At 41.2% G+C, this 23,088-nt stretch overlaps 1 protein-coding gene across 2 annotated transcripts in view; it reads left to right on the forward strand.

Annotated features, from left to right (window-relative positions):
* Nucleotides 1-23,088, forward strand: part of LOC132391655 (BCL2/adenovirus E1B 19 kDa protein-interacting protein 3-like) — a 40,629-nt gene that overhangs the window by 12,288 nt on the left and 5,253 nt on the right. For both annotated transcript variants that reach the window (XM_059965138.1, XM_059965129.1), the window contains 3 exons: nucleotides 4,767-4,848; nucleotides 14,985-15,091; nucleotides 21,742-21,891. In XM_059965138.1, coding sequence (XP_059821121.1) covers nucleotides 4,767-4,848; nucleotides 14,985-15,091; nucleotides 21,742-21,891 — 339 coding nt within the window. The remainder of the gene's footprint in view (nucleotides 1-4,766; nucleotides 4,849-14,984; nucleotides 15,092-21,741; nucleotides 21,892-23,088) is intronic.

Below are 23,088 nucleotides of genomic sequence, written 5' to 3' on the forward strand. Positions count from 1 at the left end.
TGGCAGCAAACAAATCAACTAAGTACTCAATTAATCACACTTATTCTAGACAAAGATCACTGTAATCAATAGCCTGTAACTTCCTTTTCGGTACTGAGCTTTTGAACTGTATGACCTGGCATTTTTGCGGTGTGAACTGAAGTCGTGAAGGTGCAGTATGGTTGTGGTGTGGCCTGTATGGACCAAATAGAGGCGGCAAAGGCCTAGGCCTGAGAGAGAGGATCAAGCGGATGTCTGACCAATTTAAGCAACTGGCCAGATTGGAAAGGTCAAGTTGTCAGGGCTGGAGGTGAAGGATGGGTCACTGCCCTCCGAGGTTTATTCACCTCTGCATTGAACTGAGACTGGCCTACAACTAACTGGCACCTGGACCGGCTGCAGCAAGAATTGGTTTCATGGCTGTGAATTCATTTTTGTAAACTTTAGGTCTGAATGTTATGTGCTTACTTTTGATTGTGCGATTCGTTCTTTTTTTTTGGCACATTGGGTGTTTGGCAGTCTTTTTTAAATCGGTTCTAATGGGTTTCTTTTTTCTGTGGCGGTCTGTAAGGAGACGAATCTCAGGGTTGTATATAGTACACATACTTTGATAATGAATGTACTTTGAACTTTGAGTTTTTTAGAGCAATGAGAGAAATGATTAAATTAAAGACGGTACTTAAGGAGTCCATTTAGAATGTGCTGACACAGAAAGAGCGTGCAAAGCAACTTGCAGGGCAACGTATAAACCAATTTGCAAAATCAGGTGAAACAATAGCTTGCTGATTAAAGAAGCGATACGGGTAACGGGAAGACATGCTTAACGGTTGAACAATAACGGTGTTAATGCGCTGAGGCTGATAAGTGGGCCAAAGGGTAATCACATTTGTAATTTTGTAATGAGATTAAGGAAGAATGTCTGCACCTCACATGGGTGCAACTCACAAAGTCGTAAACAAGTAGGGTATAAAAAACTGTGCAAAGTGTAATTCGGCACTCAATCTAGCAGGAGCTGGTTGGGTCCGACTCTGCAGACTCGAAAAATAAAGTTTACCGTTCTGCAAATTGCTGAGACTCAGTGTGTTTCTGACAACGTGGGGGCTCGTCCGGGATCCACACTCCGGCCGCGGTGGACACGAGGAAGGACATCGGAGACGGTGCACCCCGCCGAGTTTGGCGGTCCCTGACTCCTTGCTCGTCGCTCCGGCGCGGCTTGAGCGAGTGATATCCGGACAGCGCAGAGCGGTAAACGGGGAGAAGGGGACAGTACCTGGTACTGGAAGTCCCCAGTACGCACCGGGTAAGTGCCTACTATTATAGTAGAAGGGTGCGGGAATAAGTAAGGACGGAGAAGACCGGGATAGCTACCCGGGGGTCCTCCTGATAAAAGTCCTTGGGACGCACCGGGTAAAGTGCCTACTGTTGCAGTAGAAGGGTGCGGGATTAAGTAAGAGCGGAATAAGATGGGAGGGGGTGGCTCTAAAAAGAAAGAGGAAACGGAAAGACCGGGACCATCCCCGGGGGTTCCTCCTGATAGCCCCCTCGGTAGAATGTTTGAGAATTGGGGATGTGGAAGACTAAAAGGGAAACAAAAGAAAAAAATGATACAGTACTGTTTAATTTGGTCGAAACAGCCGATAGAAAAACCTGCGGTCTGGTGGCCACGGCTTGGGTCTGAGGAGGATAGGGTACGACAAGCCTTAAACATTTACGTTAATTCAAAACCAAATGTAAAACTGGAAGAAATTGCTTATGCTTTTTGTTGGGCTCCCTGGCCAGGAGTAACAACAAAGAGTTTTAAATTGGGCATTAAAGGGGAGCGGAAGTGGGACCCACTCGATCATTTACCCCCTCCCTATGTCCAGCCTTCTGCGCCCCTTGCGGGAGCAGAGGGAGGACGTGAAGAAAGTGAAAAAACAGAAGAAATAGACCCGGAGAGGGAAGAGAGGGATGTTAGGGAAAAAGCAAAGGCAAGGATCGAAACAAGGAGTGTGACAGGAGCAGATAAGAAAAAGAAGGACGAATCAAAAAGGGAAGAGGTATCGATGTATACCCTTCGAGAGGTTCCAATGGGAGGAGCACGAGGAGGGACAGGATTTGTAAACGTCCCTCTGACAAGTACCGAAGTACGAGGATTTAAGAAAGATATGAAAACTTTATTAGAAGATCCAATGGGACTGGCAGAACAGTTGGATCAATTCTTAGGACCTAATGTTTACACTTGGAAAGAAATGCATGCGATTATGGGAACGCTATTTTCTGCACAAGAGAGGCAAATGATACGACAAGCTGCAATATCAATTTGGGGAAGGGAACAGCCGAATGAGTTACCGGGGGACCGGAAATTTCCAGTAAACGACCCACAGTGGGACAAACAAGCAGAAGAGGGAAGACGCAATATGCGACAGTGGCGAGAGTACATCATTAAGGGAATAAGGGAGGCTGTGCCGAAAGGTCACAACTTTGCCAAGGCGTTTGGAAACCACCAAGGGAACGATGAGAGCCCAACCGACTTCCTCGATAGGGTGCGGAAAAATGTGCAACAGTATGCGGGGGTGGACCCTAATTCGGCAGTAGGGGAACAATTCATACGAATTGAATTTGTATCAAAAGCATGGCAAGACATCCGGAAGAAGCAACTCCGGTGGACCGTCTTGCCCCAAGGGTTCACGGAGTCCCCAAACCTATTCGAACAGGTACTGGAGCAAGTATTGGCTGGATTCCATTGTACCGAAAAGAACCAACTATTACAGTATGTCGATGACCTACTACTATCGGGACCAGCAGAGGAGGTAGTGCGAGACGATACTATAAGACTCCTGAATTACCTAGGAGAAAAAGGATTGCGGGTGTCCAAGAAGAAACTGCAATTTGTCGAGAAGGAAATAACATATCTCGGACACAGAGTCAGTAAAGGGCACCGCCAAATAACCCCAGAAAGAATAGTGGGAATAACTAAAATACCGCTTCCCAGGACAAAGAAGGAAATAAGACAATTTCTGGGCTTAGTGGGCTATTGCCGGATTTGGATAGAGAATTATACCTCCCTGGTGAAGTTTATGTACGACAAATTGGCAAAGGAAGACCGGGGAATAATCAGCTGGACCGAAGAAGAAGAACAGAAGTTCAGGAAAATAAAAGGGCAACTAATTCGGGCCCCGGTATTAACACTGCCAGCACTGGAAAAGCCCTTTCAGCTGTATGCAACAAACAATGAAGGAACTGCGTCAGTATGGACAAAAAAAAAAGGGTGGACCCACGCCGCGAGAATCAAGGGACCTGTAAAGCCCGAAGAAGGTGCAGAATGGACTTGCGTCCAGGGAGAAGACCCGATGGTGCTAAAGCTCAAAAGACGGACAGAATGAACTTTGGGACTGTAATGTATATACTGCTATTGTTGAGAAGCGCTGAAGGGGGATTGATGGTCCTCCTTATGCAACCAGGGGCCCCAGCTGATCCTGTTCAGGTACTCCTACAAAGGGAAATAGAGCTAGAGGAAGAAGCCTATGTAAACCCGTGGCAAAAGCCCAACTGATAGCACATTCTAAAAAGAAAAAGGGTGGATTGAGAGAAATGATTAAATTAAAGACGGTACTTAAGGAGTCCATTTAGAAAGTGCTGACACAGAAAGAGCGTGCAAAGCAACTTGCAGGGCAACGTATAAACCAATTTGCAAAATCAGGATGAAACAATAGCTTGCTGATTAAAGAAGCGATACGGGTAACGGGAAGACATGCTTAACAGTTGAACAATAACGGTGTTAATGCGCTGAGGCTGATAAGTGGGCCAAAGGGTAATCACATTTGTAATTTTGTAATGAGATTAAGGAAGAATGTCTGCACCTCACATGGGTGCAACTCACAAAGTCGTAAACAAGTAGGGTATAAAAAACTGTGCAAAGTGTAATTCGGCACTCAATCTAGCAGGAGCTGGTTGGGTCCAACTCTGCAGACTCGAAAAATAAAGTTTACCGTTCTGCAAATTGCTGAGACTCAGTGTGTTTCTGACAACAACATTAATTTGACCAAACAAATTGGGGACATTCTCACTGGTCATGTTGAGTTGCCTATGTCATGAATTTGAATTACTTGTACATGTTTGAAAAGTTTTCTTATTCTATTCTTGTGGTTACACAGACATTGCTTTATCCTAGGTGACATGTTCAATAACTTAAGATTTATTTAAATGAATCGTGCATATACTCAAAATGCACCATATCAAATTTCTTTATTGGAAGTAGCTGACCTACAACCATTAATATTCTATGCTCGTATTACGTTATGTTATTGCGTGTTTCCTTTTTATAGTTCATGTAATCCAATAAAACAATTTCAAAATCTCTTTGCAGTTCACTAAGTCCAAATGTCAGCATGCGGGATTATAAATCTTTACATATTTGTTAGACATTACCTTAATATTCAATCTCTAGCTATGCAATAGAAAAAGAAACTAGTGTTTTTTAATGGAGTTTTGAACAGTAATTTACCTTTTATACCTTTTATATCATGGGGGGAGGATTTCTTTGCAGCATTGTTTCTACATTGTAATAGCTTGCTTGGGGTGCCAGTGAATCAGAGATTTGAAAATAAATGGGGCCAAAAAATGTTTGTTTTGTAACTCTTCTGGTATTGGATATGTATCCCTTTTGTTGCCTTGAGTTATGTATCCATTTGATAGGTATCCTACCATAGATAGAATTTTTGGTAATTTTAAAACTTACGAACTTTTGGCATGGTAAGTCTTGTTTCTGTCTCATTTGGGTTGACAACTTCTGTTGAATTTTCCAGTCAGTCTCGACCCCAAACACCTCAGATGACTCAAGCAGTCTTTGAAGTAGAGCCGCAAAGCAGCAGGGACAACAGTTCTCAGGTATTTTACTCTGATGTTCATAGTTGCTTGTAAATGTAACATGTAAGATTTACTGCAAAGATAATATATCAAATTTCATGTCATAACCTGACACAAGCTGCCTTAGACTATGTTCAGACATCAATCCATGTAAAGGTATTACGACAGTGCCCAAAAAGTCAATGAGGTTTCTTTTGCAGAGTGATTGAACTGTTTTGAGAAGGGGAGTACTGAACTTTGAGGGCAGGGAAGGTGAGAGAAATCTTGGTGGTAGAGGAAATGTTTCAGAGTTGTAGAAGAAGAATTGCATGAGATAGAATTTCGAGGGTTGTATTGTAGAAGAGTTTGTAGAGATATCTGTTCTAAAGCTACAGAAGGGTGTTAGCTTTAAGATTAGACTTGCAGCCCAGGGAGGGATAAGCCTCTTTATGTGTGTGCAGTTCTAGATATGAGTTAGGTTATGTGCAACAGAGTTTTAGATAAGCTTAGATTAAAGGAAGATGGTAAATGGGAGATCATTTGTCTGGAAATATAGCATCAACTTCAACCTATCCAAATATTAATTTCCCTGATATTGATTGGCATCTCCCTAGAGCAGTGGTTCCCAACCTTTTCTATGCCCCACACACCTAGGAAATGTTTGATTAATGTTTGTACCCCCTACAAAAGTAATATCACATTTGAAGATGAAGAAGTCTAATTTCTAATTTTTGAACCACATACAATACTGCGGGTGAACAAATTGAACTTAAAAACAATAAGCTTTTAACTCAGTGCAAATGCAAATATAAATTGAGCAATTAGATTCTAATTTATTCAGAAAAGATTGTAAACAGTAAAATCAATCCCAACTGTGAACATAAAATTCAATGACTTCTTTGCTCCTGCTTCTCATTCATGATTTTGTCAAAACGTGGAACTTCCTTGCTGACTGTGATCCGCAGGTCTGCCTGTGGATTCAGGCGATTCCTAGATTTTGTCTTGATTGACAAAAGAGAACTGAATCCAGATTCACACAAGTATGTTGTTGCAATTGGAATGAGGACACGGAGTGCTTTTCCACCAAATCTTGGGAGCATATCCAGTGCTGCACACCAACACTCCTCCAAAGTCTTGCTTTCAAATTGCATTTCAAGAGCTCGATTTGTCCGCAAATCAATAAAATTACTTCAGCTATTCATCATCTGACATTTTCTCCAAATTGTAGGAATATGGATTCATGATCCATTCTTCTGAAATCTTCAGGTCTCTAGCAGCAAAATATCTATCAAATGATTCTGACAGCATTTCCAAATGAGCCACAATTTCTTCACGCACAGTAGGAGTTATGGATCCAGCATCTTCAGCCATCTCTTCTAGTGAAGGAAAATTTGAGAGACTACCTCTTTCCATCCTTCAATGCCAAAGACGTAACTTTTCTTTGAAGGCATTCAATTTTTCACAAGCCTTTAATATGTTTATCCCTTTTCCTTGAAGAGAAACACTGAGGTCATTCAGTAGAGTGAAAATGTCAGCTAAGTAAACTAGCATTTGGGCGAATTCCTGTGATTCCATTGCCCCAACAAGATCACATTCAAGCTGCTTCAGAAAAACTTTGATTTCTTCCTGCAGTTCAAAGAAGCAGATTAAAGCTTGTCCTTGTGACAACCAATGGACTCCTTTGTGGAAAAACAAAACTGAATGCTCACTTCCCAGATCCTCACAAAATGATTTTGAAGATGTGATGGTTCAAAGCACACCCACTGATCCAGTTCATGATCTTCACACAAGTATCAAGGACTTTCTTCAAATTTGGAGGCAATGTTTTTGTTGCCAAAGCATGCTGATGAAGAAAACAATGGGTAATTTGCAAGTCTGGAATCTCCTTTTTCATCAATGCAGAAAAGCCAGATTTATTTCCAAGCATTGCAGGTGCCCCATCAGTGCACACAGAACCAATGACTTTGATATCTAAATCATGTTTGGCTAAGAAGTCTTTCACCAGCTGCATCACATCATTTGCAGTTGTATTTGTTTTCAGATCTTTACAAAACAGGAAATCTTCCTTCACAGCACCATCATTGACATACCTCACTAATGTGATGAGTTGACTACAACTGGAGACATCAGTTGACTCATCCAACTGAATAGAGATTTTACGAGGACTGGCTCTGACATCTGAGCTGACTTGGTCCAAAATATCTTCACTCAAATCACTGATTCGGTTGTGATTATTTGATAGGGACACCTGTTCAAATTTTTTTCTTGTTTCTTTGCTCAGGATAATTGTTGCCATTTCCAGTGCACATGGCTTGATGAGATCTTCCACAATTGTATGGGGCTTCTTAGATTTGGCCACTTTATATGCCACTACTTTATAAGTAGTGGTTTTTCAACAGAAACAAAACCTAATTTTGGAAGAGTTCCATGTGAATCAAAACAAGCTCTTTTTGATTTTCAATGACCCAACATCATGTCCTTCAACATCAGCTCCGCCATGCTTGTTCTTGAAGTGCTCTTGAAGCTTGGTTGGCTTCAGATTTGGAAAACACAACGCTACAAAGAATGCACTGGGGTTTTTGCAAGCCATCATTTCCTGTTGTGCAAGTGAAACCAAAGCACACATAATCATCATTCTATTTCTTTCTTTTTGACATGATGAAGGAAATATGAGCTAATATGAGAAAAACTATGACTAAGTCAGGGATGACCACTTTACTCAACCAGACATGCCTATAGCAAAGTATTGCAAGAAATACACTTTTGAATATTGTATTACGATATTACCTGCGATTACGCCAAGATAAATCGTCAGGTGGAAATGCTACAGGGACACAACATGACTCATTAGGCTACTCTGTACTGAATTTACACACCTATTTCTGATGATTACTGGAAATATAAACTCCCATCACACGATTCAAAGTCCTCGGTGCTAACCATGATACCTCCTCAATTAACACAATTCAAAATTATCAATGATTCAAGAAAAAAACCTTATAAAAGAAAAAAAATCCTTTGAAATTCAAAAACTTCTTTAAAGCATTGAGACAAATACGAATGAATGAATTCAGCTGCTTTTTATCAAAATGCAGCTTTTTAAAATTTTATAATTGAATAATTTACCTATTGTCTGCGGGTTTGGTTTTAATGCGAAGTTGTTACTCGGTTGATTCGGGATGTATAAAGATTTTGGCATTATGAGATGAATTTTAACTCTTGAGATGTAACCTTCTAGCTAACATTGATGAGACTCCTCAACTCTGAGGTGTAACTCCCAGGTAACACTGGTGAGAATCCTCAACGCTGACTCGGGCAGCGGGAGACTGGAGTGAGTTTACGTCTCTCTCAACTCGGGCAGTGGGAGACTGGAATGTGCTTGGGACAAAAGTTACTACCACTTCTCAAGGCACATTGGCAGCTGGCTGAGTGATGACTCGTGACTTGTCACTCAAGGACACAAGCCACTCTCTGTCACACCCTCTGAAATTCCATTTTGCACCCCCTGGGGGTGCAGGCACCCCAGTTTGGGAACCCCTGCCCTAGAGCAAAGGGTTTAGATGGGGTGGAGTTTGTTAGGTGTGTTCAAGAAGGTTGTTTGTCACAATATGTAGATAAGCCTACAAAAGGAGAGGCTATACAGGTGTACGCCGCTTAAAGTCCATTTGGACAACACCCGATCACAGATACATCCGTACTCCCGGTTGGAGAGCGTGACGTAGTGAACGTCACCAGTCTTGTGTATCACACGTCTCTTGAGTGTAGTAGTGTTATTGCTGTTCAATTTTCTTTCAAAAATATTACCGTAAAGTGCATCATGGCTTCCAAACGCAGCAAAACCACTCCTAGTGATAGCAGCAGCAAGAGGCAAAGGAAAAGTATTGATTTGGAAGTGAAACAAAAGGTTATTAAACAATATGAAGGTGGAAAGCCAGTGAATGCTATTGCTCAGGATTTAGGCATGTCACACTCGACAATCACGACGATCCTGAAAAACAAAGAAAATATTTTCAAAGCTGTTAAAGGATCGGCTTCACTGAAAGCTACAAGGCTCACGAAAATGTGAGAGGGACCTATATCGGATATGGAGAAATTGCTAATGACATGGATTTACATAAAAGTTTAAAATGAAATAAAAAATTATAGCGTGTGTATGTATTATAGTGTACAGTGTACAGTTTTAGTGTACGTTCTTTGCTATTTAATCAATACAGGTACACTAAGCTACTCCGTGTAGGTTTGGACTCTTGGCAGTGTGGAGGATCTGAGGGAATCTTGGGGTCCGAAGCCATAGGACACTCAAAGCTGCTCCACAGGTTGACTCTGTGGTTAAGAAGGCATATGGTGCATTGGCCTTCATCAATCGTGGGTTTGAGTTTAGAAGCTGAGAGGTAATGTTGCAGCTATATAGGACCTTGGTTAGACCCCACTTCGAGAACTGTGCTCAGTTCTGGTCACCTCACTACAGGAAGAATGTGGAAACCATAGAAAGGAGGAGATTTACAAGGATGTTGCCTGGATTGGGGGGCCTGCCTTATTGGAATAGGTTGAGTGAACTTGGCCTTTTTTTCCTTAGAGTGACAGAGGATGAGAGGTGACCTGACAGAGGTGTATAAGATGATGAGAGGCATTGATCGTATGGATAGTCAGAGGCTTTTTCCTGGGGCTGACATGGCTAGCATGAAAGGGCACAATTATAAGGTGCTTGGAAGTAGGTACAGAGGAGATGTTGGGGGTAAATTTTTTACACAGAGAGTGGTGAATGTGTGGAATGGGCTGCCAGCGACAGTGGTGAAGGCAGATACGATAGGGTCTTTTAAGAGACACCTGAATAAGTACATGGAGGTTAGAAAAATAGAGGGCTATGGATAACCCTAGGTAATTTCTAAGGTAAGGACATGTTCGACACAGCTTTGTGGGCTGAAAGACCTTTATTCTGCTGTAGGTTTTCTATGTTTCTATCATTGATTACAATGAAATTATTTTATTATTCATGAAAGGAAGGTTCTGTACCTTGTTTGTTTTATGTGTTCAATTTTTTTTCCAAATGTAGCCACTGAACCCAAATGATCATACATCTTAAAACAGTTCATACTTAAGATTGCATTTGATCTTTTACCTTTGCCTTCCCAATTTTCTTTTCATCTCTTATCAATAATGGCAAAAGCATTTTGCTGTTGAATTTCAATGCAGCATGCATACCTCAGGTTCTTCTAACAGCTGTCAGTCTGTGATCTCAGATGGCAGTTTCATAACAGGAAGACAGCTGAGATCATAGCTTAAAGTGATAGTCTGGAAAACACTTTGTAAATAGACTTCCATCACTGAAGCACAGGTACTGGTATGAAGTATTGAAAGACTCCAGCAGTGTGCAGAATTACACTTCTACAGGGGTTGGAACCTCAGAGGTGTGCAGGGCGCAGGTTGAAAAAAAGATTTCAAGTCAATCTCTTTCCCTGTACACTAATTCAACATCAGTGCATTTATTTTTAACCCTGCCATGGATAAATCTATTTGGGCCAAATGACAGTTTACTGTGACCTTGTCACTTCATAGTTTGACGTAAATTTTACATCATCTTAGCATGATCGATCGTTCTTCTGACCTGGATTGCAGTCCATGAACTTATCCTTAAATTGACAATTAGTTGATAAAGCAGTCAGAGGAAATGGCAAATGATGTTACATAGATAACTGCCAAACACAAACAGAATATTTTAAAAACCAATAAAATTGAAAGATAAATCTTCCACTTTTTGCTTTTTAGGTGTTTCTAAAGCAGGGGTTCCCAAACTTTTTTATGCCATGGACTCCAACCATTAGCTGAGAGGTCTGTGGACTCAGGTTGGGAACTCCCACTCTAAAGGAAGCTTCTGTTCCTTAGCAGCTCGGTCTGCCGTTCATCAACCCGCTATTTCCTGTTTGCTGATCATTTGGTGTATATTTTTATAACACATTGCTTTTCTTGTTATCTATGCCATTTTGAATGATGGAATTGATGGCTTTGTTGCAAAGTTTGCAGAGGATATGAAGATAGCTGGAGGGGCAAGTAGTTTTGAGGAAATAGAGAGGCTACAGAAGGACTTAGACAGGTTTGGACAATAGGCAAAGAAATGGCAGATGGAATACAGTGTGAGGAAGTGTATGGTCATGTACTTTGGTAGAAGAAATGAAAGGGTTGCCTATTTTCTAAATACAAAAACTAAGGTGCAAGGGGATGTGGAGTCCTTTTGCAGGATTCCCTAAGGGTTCATATGCAGGTTGAGTCTGTGGTGAGGAAGGCAAAGGCAAAGTTAGCATTAATTTCAAAAGGACTAGAATGTAAAAGCAAGGATGTAGAGACTTTATATGAACTAAATGAGTGTTTTGCATCAGTCTCACTATGGAAAACACTAGCAGTATGCCTGATGTTGTAGTGTGTGAAGGAAGAGAAGTGGGTGCAGTTACTGTTGCAGAAAGATGTGCTCAGAAAGTTGAAAGACCTAAAGGTACACAAGTCACTTAAACCAGATGAACTGCACCCTAGGGTTCTGAAAGAGGTAATGTTAGAGATGTGGTGGCATTAGAAATGAACTTTCAAAAATCATTAAACTCTGGCATGGTGCCAGAAGACTGGAAAATTGCAAATGTTACTCCACTCTTTAAGAAAGAGTCAATTGTTACGGATGAGGTGATGGAGTACTTGGTGATACAGGACAAAACTGGACAAAGTCAGCATGGTTTCCTTCAGGGAAAATCCTGCTTGACAAACCTGTTGGAATTCTTTGCGAAGATTACAAGTAGGAGAGATAAGAGGGATGCAATGGATGTTGTATCTTGGACTTTCAGAAGGCCTTTGACAAGGTGCCAAACATGAGGCTGCTTACCAAGTTAAGAGCCCATGGTATTACAGGAAAGTTACTAACTTAGTTACAACAGTGGCTGATTGGTAGGAGGTAGCATGTGGGGAAAAAAAGGATCCTTTTCTAGTTGGCTGCCTTTGACTAGTCCACAGGGGTCGGTGTTGGGACCACTTCTTTTTATGTTGAATATAAATGATCTAGATGATGGAATAGATGGCTTTGTTGCCAAGTTTGCAGATGATATGAAAATTGGTGAAGGGGCAGGTAGTTTTGAGGAAGCAGGTAGGAGGCAGAAGGACTTAGACAGATCAGGAGAATGGGCAAGAAAGTGGCAAATGAAATACAATGTTGGAAAATGCATGGTCATGCACTTTGGTAGTAGAAATAAATGTGTGGACTATTTTCTAAACGGGGGGGGGGGGGAAATCCTGGAATCTGAGATGCAAAGGGACTTGTGAGTCCTTCTGCAGAACACCCTAAAGGTTAGCTTGCAGGTTGAGTTGGTGGTGAGGAAGGCAAATGCCATGTTAACATTCATTTCAAGAGGTCTAGAATACAAGGATGTGATGCTGAGGATTTATAAGGCATTGGTGAGTATTGTGAACAGATTTGAGCCCCTCATCTTGGAAAAGAAGTGCTGTCATTGGAGAGGATCCAGAGGAGATTCACAAGGATGATTCCAGGAATGAAGGGGTTATCATACAAGGAATGATATTGAAGGAATCTTTTAATTTTGATCATGTGTAGACTGTAGGTAAGGTTCGTCTATCCTCATCGATGAAGACCTCGACCCCATTAGTACTTTTTACGAGCTCTATGCTCAACCCAGCACGGATGGAGAGCCAGCTGGATTTGAAGTCGGGACCTCTCGGCCCGAAATCCAGCACTGATGCCACTATGCCAACATCTGGCTGATGGTGTCAAGACTAGCGCTTGATTTGGATTTAAGTGAGGGAAAGTTGTGCAGTGTCAGAAGACACAGCTTCACAAGAGCAGGATGTCCTTTTAAAACGGAGATGAGGAATTTCTTTAGCCAGAGAGTGTTGAATCTGTGGGATTCTTTGCCACGGCGACATGTTCTCCCACCCTGCTATCCCTCCCTGACACCCCATTCACCCCACTGTAGATATGGGGCCATTTAAACCAGGTGTGGAGCCTCTTTCCATGCAGTGCTACTGATAAGCTTAGTGATGACATTTGTAGCTATCCATTTTTGAGGGCTGGCCGGTGGTGTAGTGGCATCAGTACTGGACTTCAAAGTGGTTGGTCCTGAGTTTGAATCTGGCCAGGTCCCAACCTGGGCAGCAGCAGTTTCTGTGTGGAAGAATGGTCTTCCATCCCTTGCCATGAAAATCCTATGAACAACTACACTATCCATGAGTCGATAGCAACTTGACAGCACTCAACAACAACATCCATTTCTGAATTTTCCAGCCTCAGGGTGGTCCCACATTGCTTGCTCATGGTTAACAGCATAATGACATTCTCTTTCAGTATTTAGTACTTTAAAGCTGATGTATGTAACTCGGTTTACTATATTTATTTATTTTGGTGTCACAGATAATATTAGTGCTATTTAGTTCAAAGAAACAGTATTTCTCTTCAATTGAAGTGAATTATTGTACAAGACAGAGCAAGATTTTTTCTTCCAACATTTGGCTCATGATGTTTATGTCAACTCTTTGAGCATTGCTATCAATCCTATTCCTCCACTTACTTCCTTGTAATTTATTCTTTCTTCAATGTCCGTCAGCTCCTCTCTGATTTTTCATTCACCCATCTATACAGAGAGTAATTTCCAGTAACTTCACTTTCAAATCTTTGCTATGTGGAATGATACCAGTGCATACATGGAAAACCTATGCAGCCACAGAGAGATCCTTCAAACTTGACACTATAAGCACACAGAGTTGGGATTGAATTTGGGTCATTGGAGCTGTGCTACAGCAGCACCAACTTCAGAACTACAATATGAATCCGTGCACCAATTTCTAAAGGAGACTAAGTTAATTAAAACTTGGCAATAATTTCTTTCTCTTATTGATAACACCCTGTCCTCTAGGGGTGCAGTTTACCCTTACAACAGCTTGTCATCTTACACCAGAGGTGTAAAATTTGATATTTGAAGGTTAATGTCATAGTCATAAGGAGATACAGCACAGAAACAGGTCCTATGGCCACGGAGACTGCACTGACATTATCCCTGAATTTGTTTTCCCTGTATCCTCTTCAACTCTCCTCAGACTCTACCATTAGAGAAATATTGCAGTTAATCTACCAACCCATATGTATTAGGAATGTGGGAGGAAACTGGAGAACCTGGAATAAGGGTATTTACGGGAGAATACACGAACTCTCACACCACCCGAGGTCGGAATCAAACCTGGGTCTTTGATGCTGTTTGGCTGAGCCATTTTATTTCTTCCCATTAAGAGTTTTAATTGACATTTAGGGTTTATTTAGGGCAGAATTTTTTTTGCAACTTTCTTCTTTCCGCATACAATGAGAACACTTCAAAGAAGCTGATTGAATCTATTGGAAGTAGCACAAGTAACTAATATTAACTGAAAATGTGGAGATGTAATTTTAGTTAAATATTCAAATTAAAATTGTGAATAATTTGCACGTCGCTCTAACAGCAGATCCTGTGAATGTAAAGGTAAATGAAGTTGATCCTTCATATCCTTGAGCTTTTATTTCCACATTTCCATTTTGAAAGATAGGTAGGTATTGTTACCAGACATTCCTTGCCTTTTGTCAAGCCTGAAATCTGCAGCCCGAGTTTTCCCCTCAGTGCTTTATTAAAGTGAAATGGTTTGTTTTTTTTTGCAGTGAAATGCCACGCCAAACTGCCAGTATTTTCCTTCATTAGACTCAACAAGTTCAGAATTATCATCAATACTTGGATATATTTGGAAATCTTGAGCTTGCCAACAGTGGTTTACAAGCATTTCTGTGATAGTATTCTGAACTTCTGGCAAAGTTACAATGCTTAGACTGAAACGGGTAGAACTGGTTTAGGAACAGTACCTTCATTTATTTGAATAGAGAATGGCATCTGTGAGAGAAAATGTTATTAAATTGTAATTGAGTTTAAATTATTCCAAATTCTGTTTAGTATTTTAGTATAATGGCATAATTAGTGTGTAGTTCTTTTAATTTAAGGTTATTGTCAGCTTCAGCAGACAACAAACCAGGAGTCATGACTTGCATATCAGTAAGTGTGGCGACCTGCTAGCCAGGACCATCATGTTATTGGAAGCATTAGGCACAAGTGTAGTAACAATGTAATGCACACTTCAGACATTTGCCAATTCAGTCTGTGTTTTCCATCTAGTCTGAAGATGATGGTCTGGAACGAGACCGTGAGATGGAAGTTATGATGAAGAAGCATGCTGGATGGATTTCTGACTGGTCAAGTCGACCTGAAAACATTCCTCCAAAGTGAGTGCCAGTATGCTAGTCAAGAAGGAAATGCACTGTACAGAAAAAGTATACTGAAAGGGTACCCAAGACTCTGGCACAGTACTATAGTAATTTTATGTATTGCATTGTACTGCTGCTGCAAAAAATTTTATGACATGTGAGTGATGATAAACCTGATTTGGGTCTCTATTATGGACTGAAAGTGGGACGGGGATAGGTAGAAGGGAATCATGGTTAGGGAAAGGGAGAGGGGAGGGAGCAGGAAGCCTCAGAGAGATATTCTCTATTGATCAGTGAGCCAATTGTTCAGAATCAAATGACCTTGTGATATATATGTGCCTAAGAATTTTGTGTTGTACTGTGTCTTCTGTTTGGAGGTATGCTATGCCATATAAATTAAGTGTTTATAAAAAAATATGTTGGAAATTAATAATGTCTGTTTTTGTGTAGTTATGAGAAAAATGTTTATTTTCTTAATAGATCTGGATGAAAACGGACGTGGGTGAGTTAGTAATTTTGTAGATGATATGAAGATTGGTGATGTTTTAGGTGGCATAAAGGCTGGCAAAGAATGACACAGGATATAAATGAGTTGCCGATATGGGCAGAAAAATGGCAGATAAAGTTTAACATGGCCAGCTGTGAAGTGTTGCAATTTGGGGGATCAAATGTAAAGAGGCAGTACAGTGTTAATGTAAAGACATTTAAGAAGTTAATGTACAGCGGGATAATGGGGTCCAAGCCCATAGTTCCTTGAAAGCGGAAACATAGGTAGGTAGAGTGGTGGAGAAGGCACTGGACATCTCATGCTTCCCTTTATTAGAAAAGGAATGTAGTTCAAGGGCTGGGAAATTATGTTACAGCTTTATTCATTCAGCAGCTACTTTTATTAGGTACACCTGTACACTTCATAATGCAAATATCTAATCAGCCAATCATGTGACAGCAGCTCAATGCATAAAAGTATGCAGATGTAGTCAAGTAGTTCAATTCAAGATTCAGAATGAGGAAAAAATATGATCTTAAGTGTCCTTGACTGTGGAATGATTGTTGGTGCCAAACAGGATGGTTTGAGTATCTCAGAAGCTGCTGATCTCCTGGGGTTTTCATGGACAATAATCTCTAGAATTCACAGACAATGGTGCAAAAAACATCCAGTGAGTGGCAGTTCTGTGGGCAAAATTGCCTTAACGGTCAGAGGAGAATGGCCAAACTGGTTCAAGTTGACAGGAAGGTGACAGTAACTCAAAGAATGATATGTTAGTGGTGTGCAGAAGAGCATCTCTGAATGTACAACATGTCAAACCTTGAGGTGGATGGGCTACAGCAGCACAAGATCACAAAATACACCCAGTGCCACTTTATTAGGTACAGGGGAGAACTAATGAAGTGGCCACTGAGTGTAAATTTCTAGTTGCGCTGCATTCAGTTCTGAGTCCATTAGAAGAATGTTGCGGCTTTAGAGAAGTTGCAGAAGAGTTTTACCAGGATGCTGTCTGGATTAGAGGCCTTGTGCTATAAGGAAAGATAGAAGAAAAGTGGTAGAGGCTAAGAGGAAACCAACCAATTAGATTGAAAAGCCTAGATGCAGTAGACAGCCAGTATCTTTCTTTCAGGTTTGAGATGTCTAATGCCAGAGAGCATTTATTTAAGGTGAGAGGGCGCAAGTTGAAAGGAAATGTGTGGAACAAGTGTTTTTTTTAACAGTGTTGAATGCCTGGAATGCACTGTGTAGTGTGGTGGTGGTAGTGGCAAACATAATAGAAGTGTTCAAGACTCTTAGGCACATGAATGTGCAAGCTGTGGAAAATAATATGGATATTGTGTACACTGAAAGGATCAGTTTACTTGGAAACATGACATTGTGGGTCAAAGTGCTTGTACCCCTGGTCTATGTTCTATTAGATGTACTGTCAATTGTGGCCATTTTGTCTATGGATACTATTTTTTCCCCTCAGCTAGGGAACTCTTATTTTTTTCCACTTTGTCAGACTGGAAGGAATTGATGTTCTGTTGGCAGGACCTGACTCTATTCTTCAAAACAAGTACATGGTCGGAATTCTTACTGATGTGCTTTTTCATCCCCTTCCCAGCATTAGCACAAAAATAAATCGCAACACCTCTACTAAACCCAAGCTAAAAGCAGCTAATTCAGTAGAAATCAGATATCAATCCTGGCATATAATGTTTAAATGTTACCATAACAAAATACAAACAAATCTTTGATGCATGTTCTAGATTGTGTTATTGTGTAACTAAACTTTGGGAGAAAACCTCTCAGGGATCCAATTGTGTAGCTGGAGAATGTGAACGGAATCATTCAAATCCTGAGACTCTGCATTTCCCATTTTAGTAGCACCATTATTGAAATGCACTTAACAGAATCCAAGTGCATCCACTATGGCTTTAATCCTTCTGAATATTTTGTGCATTTCTGGTATTTTGAGAAGAACAACACATTGAATAAGTTACATAAGAACACAAGAGCAGAATTGGGCCTATTCAGCCCATCATGTCTGCTCCACCAATCAGTTATAGAAACATAGAAAACCTAGAGCACAATACAGGCCCTTTGGCCCACAAAGCTGTGTTGAACATGTCTTTACCTGACAAATTACCTAGGGTTACCCATAGCCTTCTATTTTTCTGAGCTCCATATACCTGTCTGGGAGACTCTTAAAAGACCTTATCGTATCCAACTCCACTATCGCCGCCAGCAGCCCATTCCACGCACTCACCACTCTCTGCATAAAGACTTACCCCTGATATCACCTGTGTACCTACTTCCAAGCACCTTAAAACTGTGCCCTCTTATGCTAGCCATTTCAGCCCTGGGAAAAAGCCTTTGACCATCCACATGATCAATGCCTCTCATCATCTTAATACACCTCTATCAGGTTACCTCTCATCCTCCGTTGCTCTGAGGAGAAAAGGCCAAGTTCACTCAACCTATTCTCATAAGGCATGACCCCCAATCCAGGCAACATTCTTATAAATCTCTGCATCCTTTCTATGGTTTCCACATCCTTCCTATAGTGAGGTGACCAGAACTGAGCATAGTACACCAAGTGAAGTCTGACCAGGGTCCTATTACTTTACCTCTCGATTCCTAAACTCATCCCACGATGATGAAGGCCAATGCACCATATGCTTTCTTAACCACAGTGTCAACCTGTGCAGCAGCCTTGAGTGTCCTTTGGACTCAGATCCCAAGATCCCTCTGATCCTCCACACGGCCAAGAGTCTTACCATTAATACTGTATTCTGCCATCATATTTGACCTACCAAAATGAACCACTTCACATTTATCTGGGTTGAACTCCTTCTGCCCCTTCTCAGCCCAGTTTTGCATCCTATCAATGTCCCACTGTAACCTCTGACAGCCCTCCACACTATCTTCAACACTTCCAACCTTTGTGTTATCAGCAAACTTACTAACCCATCCCTCCACTTCCTCATCCAGGTCACTTATAAAAATCACAAAGAGTAGGGGTCCCAGAACAGATCTCTGAGGCACACCACTGGTGACCGACCTCCATGCAGAATATGACCTGTCTATAACCACTCTTTGCTTTCTGTGGGCAAGCCAGTTATGGATCCACAAAGCAATTTCCCCTTGGATCCCATGCCTCCTTACTTTCTCAATAAGCCTTGCATGGGGTACGTTATCAAATGCTTTGCTGAAATCCATATACACTACCTCTACTGCTCTACCATCATCAATATGTTTTGTCACATTCTCAAAAAATTTGATCAGGCTCACAAGGCATGACCTGCCTTTCACAAAGCAACGCTGACTATTCCTAATCATGTTATGCTTCTCGAAATGTTCATAAGTCCTGCCTCTCAGGATCTTTTCCATCAAATTACCAACCACTGAAGTAGGACTCACTGGTCTATAATTTCCTGGGCTATCTCTACTCCCTTTCTTGAATAATGGAGCGACATCCGCAACCCTCCAATGCCCCGGGACCTCTCTCATCCCTATTAATGCAAAGATCATCGCCAGAGGCTCAGCAATCTCCTTCCTCGCCTCCTAACGTAGCCTGGGGTACATCTCGTCCAGTCCCTGTGACTTATCAAACGATGCTTTCCAAAAGCTCCAGCACATCCTCTTTCTTAATATCTACATTCTCAAGCTTTTAAGTCTGCTGTAAGTCATCCCTCCAATCGCCAAGATCCTTCTCCAATATGAATACTGAAGCGAAGTATTCATTAAGTACCTCTGCTATGTTTTCCGGTTCTATATGCACATTTCTACTGTAGCACTTGATTGGTCCTATTCTCTCACGTCTTATCCTCTTGCTCTTCACATACTTGTAGAATGCCTTGGGGTTTTCCTTAATCCTGTCTGCCAAGGCCTTCTCATGGCCCCCTCTGGCTCTCCTGCTTTCTTTCTTGAGCTCCTTCCAGCTAGCCTTATAATCTTCTGGATCTTTATCATTACCTAGCTTTTTGAACCTTTCATAAGCTCCTCTTTTCTTCTTGACTAGATTTAGAACAGCCTTTGTACACCACGGTTCTTGTACCCTACCATCCTTTCCCTGTCTCATTGGAACATACCTGTACAGAACTCCACGCGAATATCCCCTGAACATTTACCACATTTCTTCTGCACATTTCCCTGAGAACTTCTGATTCCAATTTATGCTTCCAAGTTCCTGCCTGTTAGCCTCATGTTTCCCATTACTCCAATTAAACGCTTTCCTAACTTGTCTGTTCCTATCCCTCTCCAATGCTATGGTAGATAGAATTGTGATCACTATCTCCAAAATGCTCCCCCACTGAGAGATCTGACTCCTGACCAGGTTCATTTCCCAATACCAGATCAAGTATACCCTCTCCTCTTGTAGGCTTATCTACATATTGTGTCAAGAAACCTTCTTGAACCCACTGAACAAATGCCACCCTATCTAAGCCCCTCACTCCAGGGACATGCCAATTGATATTTTGCAAATTAAAATCTCCCACCATGACAACCCTGTTATTATTACACCTTTCCAGAATCTGTCTCCCTATCTGCTCCTCAAAGTCCCTGTTACTATTGGGTGGTCTATTAAAAAAAAATACCCAGTCGAGTTATTGACCCCTTCCTGTTCCTAACTTCCACCACAGTAACTCAGTAGACAATCGCTCCATGTCTTCCTCCTCTTCTACAGCCGTGACACTGTCTCCTATCAACAGTGCCACGCCTCCACCTATTTTGTCTCCCTCCCTGTCCTTTCTGAAACAGCTAAAGCACTCGGAAGTAACTATTCCTGCCCCTGAGCCATCCAAGTCTCTGTAATGGCCACATCACCATAGCTCCAAGTACTGATCCACACTCTAAGCTCATCCGCTTTGTTCGTTATACTCCCCAGGGATTCAAGTGCAACCTGTCCTTTTTGTACAGGTCACTTCTGCCCCAAAAATGTCCTAATGATTTAGAAATTTGAATCCCTGCGCCCTGCTCAAATCCCTCAGCCACACATTTATCCTCCACCTCACTCTATTCATATACTCACTGCTGCATAGGCAATAATCCCCAGATGACTACCTTTGTGGCTCTACTTCTCAACTTCCTTTCTAACTTCCTATAGTCTGCTTTCAGGACCTCCTCCCTTTTCCTGCCCATGTTATTGGTATCAATGTGTACCACAACCTCGTTCCCCTTCCCACTTCAGGATATCTTGGATGTGATCAGAAATATCCCAGACCCTGGCACCTGAGAGGCAAACTACCACCTGTGCTTTTTTTCCTGCGTCCACAGAATCGCTTGTCGGACCCCCTAACTATAGAGTTCCCTATCATTGCTGCCATCCTCTCCCTTTCCCTACCCTTCTGAGCCACAATTTACTTTGTCTCTCAACCCCTAAATGGTTTAGGAAGTGGATTTCAATTTGGATATTATCAAGCTCCCTACAATTGGCACATTTCTTAATTGAGAACATTTGATAAATCCATTTTTGTTTTATTTAAATGTGAGAATGTTGTCAATTCACAGATGTGTTACTTGTTAAATTCTAGCTCTTTATAAAATGGTAAAACACTAAGAAGCTGCTGAAAATACACAGAATAGGTTCAGCTAATGATAAGAAGTTGCAGGAGCAAAAATCTGCAGTGCCAGAAAATGAATGTTGAATCAGAGATTGTTGCTGCTTATTTTGTTATAAAGTAATATTTGAATATTACACACTTACCTACAAAATGAAGAAAGCTCTCAATTTGGTGTGATTAAAAGTTTGTGAAGTTAAAGTGAAAAACTTAGAAAATAAACCTGAAACGTGTTTTAAATCCAAGATGTTATGTAACCGCTTGTAACTAGCTTCTTGAAGTTAAAAGAAAAAAATATATAATGCATTTCAGTTAAAAACAGAGAGAGAGAATAAACAAGACTCAGCAGTACAAAGCTTTACACAAAAGATGGAAAATTAATTTGAATTTATGTTCTTATTGCATTTGTTTCTCCTTTGTCATCCATAGTTTGTTTATTGCTTTCTGCTTTTGCTGTAATTACTGTTAATGTACAGAAAAAGAGTAGTTACCTGCTGATGTTATGTATCCTCAGATTTTATTAAGGTACATAATTGAATTTAAATGTGTCAGTCTGAGAGATCCATAGTTGTACATAATAGAAAATGTCCTTGAATAAAGCACAGTTCTAAGTTTCGTTGTCTGCTCTCCTGCAGGGAATTTCATTTCAAACATCCTAAGCGTTCAGTCACGCTCAGTATGAGGAAAACTGCAGCAATGAAGAAAGGAGGCGTATTTTCTGCTGAATTTTTGAAGGTTCTGTTTCCTTCCCTGCTTCTGTCACATGTTCTGGCTCTTGGCCTTGGGTGAGTGTTTAACAATGAACCTTCGTGTTAATTTTTAAAAAGCCTTTACTGGATTTAAAAAAAACCCACAAAATGGGGTTCTTATTCGAGAGTAACCGGACTGTGGATATTCAGGATGTTGTTATTTCTTGCTGAACGTTTATTTATTTGGTGATACATTGTGGAACAGGCCCTTCCGGCCCTTTGAGCCAGGCCACCCAGCAACCCACTGATTTAAACCTAGCCTAATCACTGGACAATTTACCATGACCAATTAACCTATTATCCAGTCTAAGATCAGAAGAGACAGCTCAGAAGAGAGGGGCATTCTTTTGGAACGGAGATGAGGAAGAATTTCTTTAGCCAGAGAGTGGCGAATCTGTAAAATTCGTTGCTGCTGGCAGCTGTGAAGGCCAAATCATTTTATAGGCCAATATTTCAGGCAGAGGCTGATAGATTCTTGATTAGTCAGGGCATGAAGGGATACAGGAAGTAGGCAGGAGACTGGGGCTGAGAAGAAAAATCGATCACCCATGATGAAATGGTGAAGCAAACAATGGGCTAAATGGCCTAATTCTGCTCCTATTTCTTATGGTCTAACTAGCACATCTTTGGACTGTGGGAGGAAACCGGAGCACCCAGAGGAAATACACATTCCATGAGTGGGACGTACAAGCTCCTTATAGAAGATGAGGGGATTGAACTCTGAACTTCACCCCAAGTTCAAAAAGTGACACGCTAACAGCTATGCTACCGTGATCCCCAATAGTCCCACTGGTGACAATCCACCGGTGGGGTGGGCTGAAGCACACTGATGGCATTTGTTATTAGATAATAGGTGTAAGACAATACTTTGGAGTTAAATATTTATCTAAATGCTCCTATATTTATAATTGCCTCCTTGGAAGACTTGCTGATAATAAGGTCAATAAATTAATAAAATACAAATGCCAAGATTGTTTCCTATATCTGTCTTTGATCTTGCAGATTAATAAACACTGCAGCCCACCCAAACACAGTTGCAGTTTGTTCAGATGCAATACACAATAACTCTTCAGTGTTGTGATCTGCAGCTCTGCTAATGCTCCTGCTTCATTCTCGTAACTCTGCTATTTTTCCTACTCCACGTATCCATCGTTGCTGTTGTTTCTTGTGCATGTTCCTTTGAGTCAGAGGTAAAGTTGGAAGACCTTTCTGCAGCTGTAGATCTGTGAAGTG

Source organism: Hypanus sabinus, chromosome 1 (genome assembly GCF_030144855.1).
Source record: "Hypanus sabinus isolate sHypSab1 chromosome 1, sHypSab1.hap1, whole genome shotgun sequence".
NCBI classification, from domain to species: Eukaryota; Metazoa; Chordata; class Chondrichthyes; order Myliobatiformes; family Dasyatidae; genus Hypanus; species Hypanus sabinus.